Source organism: Phodopus roborovskii, unplaced genomic scaffold, assembly GCF_943737965.1.
Source record: "Phodopus roborovskii unplaced genomic scaffold, PHOROB, whole genome shotgun sequence".
In the NCBI taxonomy this organism is placed as follows: Eukaryota; Metazoa; Chordata; class Mammalia; order Rodentia; family Cricetidae; genus Phodopus; species Phodopus roborovskii.
In genome coordinates, this window is record NW_026126444.1 from 2,695,569 (window position 1) to 2,700,307 (window position 4,739).

The window sequence follows — 4,739 nt, forward strand, 5'->3', positions numbered from 1 at the left end:
CAGACGAGAACACAAGGGTAGGAGGAATGGGAAAACGATAGGAGGGAAGACTGACAGGAAACAGGTTTGTTGTAAGCTGTGATGTACCATCTCTGTGACAGGCAAGAGAAACCATCCTTTCCCAAGGACTCCTTGAACACACAAGAGGATCTGGGAGTTTTTTTTTTTTTTTTTTTTTTTTTTTTTTTTTTTAAATCAGGGGTGACCACTGTCTGGGAGGCTGAAGATGAAATAATGTGATCACCACTACACATTTCTAAATCTCCAGACGCAGCAACCAGAAAAAGGTTCTAAATTCTCAGAGATCTTCCCAAAATATACAATCAATCAGGGAAATATATATATATATATATATATATATATATATATATATATATATATCAAAACAAACAAAAAAAAAAAAAAAAAAAAAAACGAGAGAGTCCTGTAACCACTGATCCCCAGACTGTGAAAATATCCTTCTGGTTAAGGTTTCTGCTTTACTTCTGGGACCAAATGTTCTACTGGTCCTAACCATGGAAAAACATCCAGGTACTGGGGATGTTTTTCTATACAACTAAAGTTGGGCTGGGTGGGTAAGAGAGCACGTTTCATTAAGAAGTTCATTTCCCATGATTCCGACAACTGGGGTAGCCCGATTGTTGCTTATTGTTCAAGGCTCTGTCTGGTTGTGTCTCTGTGTTGTTCCTTGATGAGCTGATTGGTGGCCACAAGGATGAGACACAGGGCTGAGTGGAAAACTTCAGGGTGGGCCATATAAACCCAGGTTCCGGGCAGCTTGGGATATCCTGGGACGTTTCCTCTGGGGAAATGGGTAGTGAGCTGCTTTCCCAGACCTGTGCAAGTTCTTTGTGGGAGGAAGATGCTGAACACTGGCTTGTGAACTGGAGCCTGCTGCCTGGAGAGGGAGACCATCCTCCTGACTTTGACACTGGGCTGCCTCCAAGACTTTGGTTTCTTGTTGAGTCTTCTGATTGTTTTCCAACACATTAGGGTCTCCCTCTGGAGGCAGCCTGGGTTCTGACTCCACGAGGTAGCCTTTGAAGTTCCCTTGCTGGTGGAGGGTTTGAACCAAGCGATGCATCTCTAAGTATGTGTGCCATGGAGTCTCAGGAGACTGATGGCAGCTTCTGTCCACTTCCTCCAACATCCCCTCAACCTCAGAGTCAGTTTCTTCCGGGGACAATGAGCTCTTTCTGTCCTTGTTAATCCAAACAACACTGGTTATCAATTCAGCTGGAGTAAGCATGGTCCCTTCTAAGAAGAGAAGGCACAGAAGTGTCATCATTGGGAGGTCCCTGGGTAGCTTCCTTTGAGAGAAACCCATAGATTTCAGATTAAAGGATCTTAAATGCCAAGGGGACCAGACACCGGAACATTGCACATGTGTGCCCACACATGCAAACACACATGACCTGGCATGTGTGTACTCTTTCTCACACCCATGTCCTCTTCCCCAATATATAATTACAATTATTTATAATTCAACAAATAGTTATCAAACCCTATTATTTGCGAATATTCATGACCTAACAGATGGGGCTTAGTAGAGGAGAAAGGCAACAATCAATGAAATATGCTAAAAGTCCAGGTGCTAACTGGAAAATGTGCAGAGTGAGGGATCTGGGTACTTGTTCTTAAATGGGACGTCTTCACCAGGACCCTTTCAAAGCTCCAGGTGCTGTGTGGAAGAGGACCAGGGAAGACTGTAAGAGCCAGAGGAAATGGAGGATGCTGTTTCCTTGGCATTATCCATCTCCTACGGCCTCAGTCTTCTGGCTTTGCTAGGTACCGGCTCAAAGGAAGGTGGATCACAGGGACACGCCCTCCAGGGTGCCAGGATACCAGCATCTCCCCCTCTTTCTGCTTCCTGGTCACCATGAAGAGAGCACTGCCCACCACCACATGCTCCTATTGTGATATACTGTGCTGACAAAGATCTAAGACGACACAAGCAAGTGGCCCTGGAAGGAATCCTCTGGAACCATGAGCCAAAGCAGACCTCCTTTTAGTTTTTCCTTTCTGGTGTTTTGTCACATGATGGGCAGCTGATTAATATACTCCCACCTGAATTCATACGAATGCATCACAGGAGAATATTGTTCTCAGTTTATGGCATGTGTGTCCTACATTTCTGATAATGATTTTATTACCCAAGGAAGGAGGGAGGCCATGGACACTTCTGAGAAGTGCCTGTTTCTTCTCTGAATGGGCTTCAGCCTCAGTGCTAACAACTTACAGTGGGGAGATGGTACTGGGGGAATGATGTCATCAGAAAGCCCCTCTGAGGCTGTTTAATAAGTCCAAAAGAATCAGAAGATCAGATGCAGCCATTTCTGCACATGGGTACAGCATTACATGTGGCCCCAGGGAGGATGGTGAGCTGCTCACACTTAGAATTGCACTAGCTTTCGGCATGGCAAGCACACCAGCCTTCATGGTACTCAGATGCTCTGCAGGAATCTGAGGATAAGGAAAGATGGGGAGGGGCTGGAAAACATAGGAACTCAAAAACCAGAATCCTCTCTCAACTACCAGGAGAAGGCGGTGGCCTCAGGGACAGACATTCAGGTCTTCATAGCAGGACCTCTTAACTGTCAGTTCCAGTCTGCGGTTCATACAGGTCAAAGAGAAAGAGAGAAACACACACACCACATATATACATACTCACACACCACACACACACACACCACACCACATGTATACATACTCATACCACACACACACACACACCACACCACATGTATACATACTCATACCACACACACACACACACACACATACTCACACCACACAAACACACATGCCCACACACATACACACACACACCCCACATGTACACATACTCACACCACACACACATACCACATATACATACTCACCCCCCCACACACACACACGAACACAGAAGGAGCTGGGAAAGGGAGGGTCCAGAGCGAAGAAGAGGGAAGATAGATACCCAAGGCCCCTAGCCATATAGTGGAAACTTCTGCAGCAGCGGCTACCCACAAATACTTTAGAATAAGTTCTACCTTCAATCTTTAAGCTAAAGAGAATATCAGAGAACACAAAAGTTTTTCCTTTCATTTTAAAACCCTTTAAAGGTTAGTGTTATTTGATGCGTGTGTTTTGCCTACATGTACCTATGTGCACCACATGCGTGCCTGGTGTGGGAGTGCCAGATGGTTGTGAGCCACCTCGTAGGTGCTAGGTGCTGTAATGGACCCCGGGTCTTCTGCAAGAGCAACAAGTGCTCTTAACCGCTATCCCCTCCCCCATGTCTTATCTTTACACCAGTTTTGGTTTGATGTGGTCTGTAGGGGGACTGGGATGGTAAACCCAGGCTTTGTTCCAAGGCTGTGTGCATAATCACTCCATTCTATGATGTGATCCCTATCACTGTGGAATGAACTCTGTCTCCCTAGCCCTGAGTTCTGGCCCAGCCAGTTCCCAGAACAATGGAAGCAGCCATTTTTCTTACCCAAAGCCTTTCTCTGTGTTTTGCACTTGGATCCAGTAAAAAAGGCTGACCCTCTGTCATCACCCCCTTATCCTAGCAGGGGGCCAAGCCCACTCACCAGACCAGTCTAGCCAGATCAGAACTAGGAGAAAGAAATAGGCACAGAGACCGGGAACGGTGGCCATGGGCCAAATGCCTGGCAGAGGCCTCTGTTTCTTTGGTTAAGGGATATCCTGGGCAAGGCCACCCCAATCTAGCCTCCCTGGCTCAGTTCTGACTGGGTCAGCAGCGGCTTTTCTTTTCCTCTTCAGGAGACCGGCCCAGTCATGGTCCTGCCCTCCTTGGACTTTCAGTCTCCTGTCCCACCCACAAAAGAGCCTTTTTCTCCAGAACTAGCCCTACCTTTAGGGAACACCATCAGGTGGGCCTGGGTCCTCTGCTGTCTCCTCAGACCTTCATACTGGGCTCGAAGGAACTGGATGTTGATAGCAGGCGCTTGACCTGCCACCTGAGTCCGGGAACCTTCAGCCATTAAGCAGGCCCCCAGCGCCAAGAAGTTGGGTAGGGCAGGGCACGGGCAAGCCAACCCTTTCATCCGCATCCGGGAGAAAAGCAAACACTGAGGGCTGAGGCAGGGGGAGGGGAGGGTGGGGGGAGAAGGGTAGGTGGTAGAGTGAACCAGAAGGAAGGGAGCTGGGAAAGGAGAGAAGCTGGGAAGATTAGGAGAGAGGGAAGAAGAAATCGAAGGGACCAGAATGGGGAGGTGGGAAGAGGAGGAATGAGAAGCAGCAAAGGTTAGTTCTCAACTCAAGTGGAAGGTTTGGGGAGGGGCCAGAAAGGGGGAGCATGGGGAGAAGGAAGGAGTGAAGTCACGAGGAGTTAAGGGTAGAGGTGAGGGTAGAGAGTGCGAGGAAGCGGGGTGGGTAGGAGGAGGTGAGAGAGAAGTAGAGGGTAGGGGCGAGTGGTAAAGGGAAAGGCAAGCGTAGCTGCTGGGATCTTTGTGGCAGCCCAAGGAGCTTTTATTCTAACTGCTTCACCCGGTGATGTGAAGAATGCGGTTCCAAGAGCTACAGTGAGATTCCAGTTTCCCTGACAGAGCTGAGCTGGGCTGAGCAGTGCCAGGCACCCGCTTGGCACAGGGCTTGAACTTAACAGGTCATTAAAACCTGTTGGTTTAATGAGCAACCGTCACAAAAAGAAACACCTTCAGCTGCCTTAAGAGCTGCGACTCGTGCTGTGTACAGGACCACCCTAAGGTCTCCATGCAGCCCCCAACACA

General features: G+C 48.3%; 1 protein-coding gene across 1 annotated transcript; it reads right to left on the reverse strand.

Moving 5' to 3' along the window:
- Positions 1–420: 420 nt before the first annotated feature.
- On the reverse strand, positions 421–4,417 carry CUNH9orf152 (chromosome unknown C9orf152 homolog). Its single transcript, XM_051187851.1, has 2 exons — positions 3,863–4,417; positions 421–1,257 (listed from the first exon to the last, which is right to left on the reverse strand). Exons 1-2 carry the CDS (start codon positions 4,059–4,061, stop codon positions 743–745), a joined length of 714 nt encoding a protein of 237 aa, XP_051043808.1. The 5' UTR covers positions 4,062–4,417; the 3' UTR covers positions 421–742.
- Between the last annotated feature and the right edge of the window lie 322 nt (positions 4,418–4,739).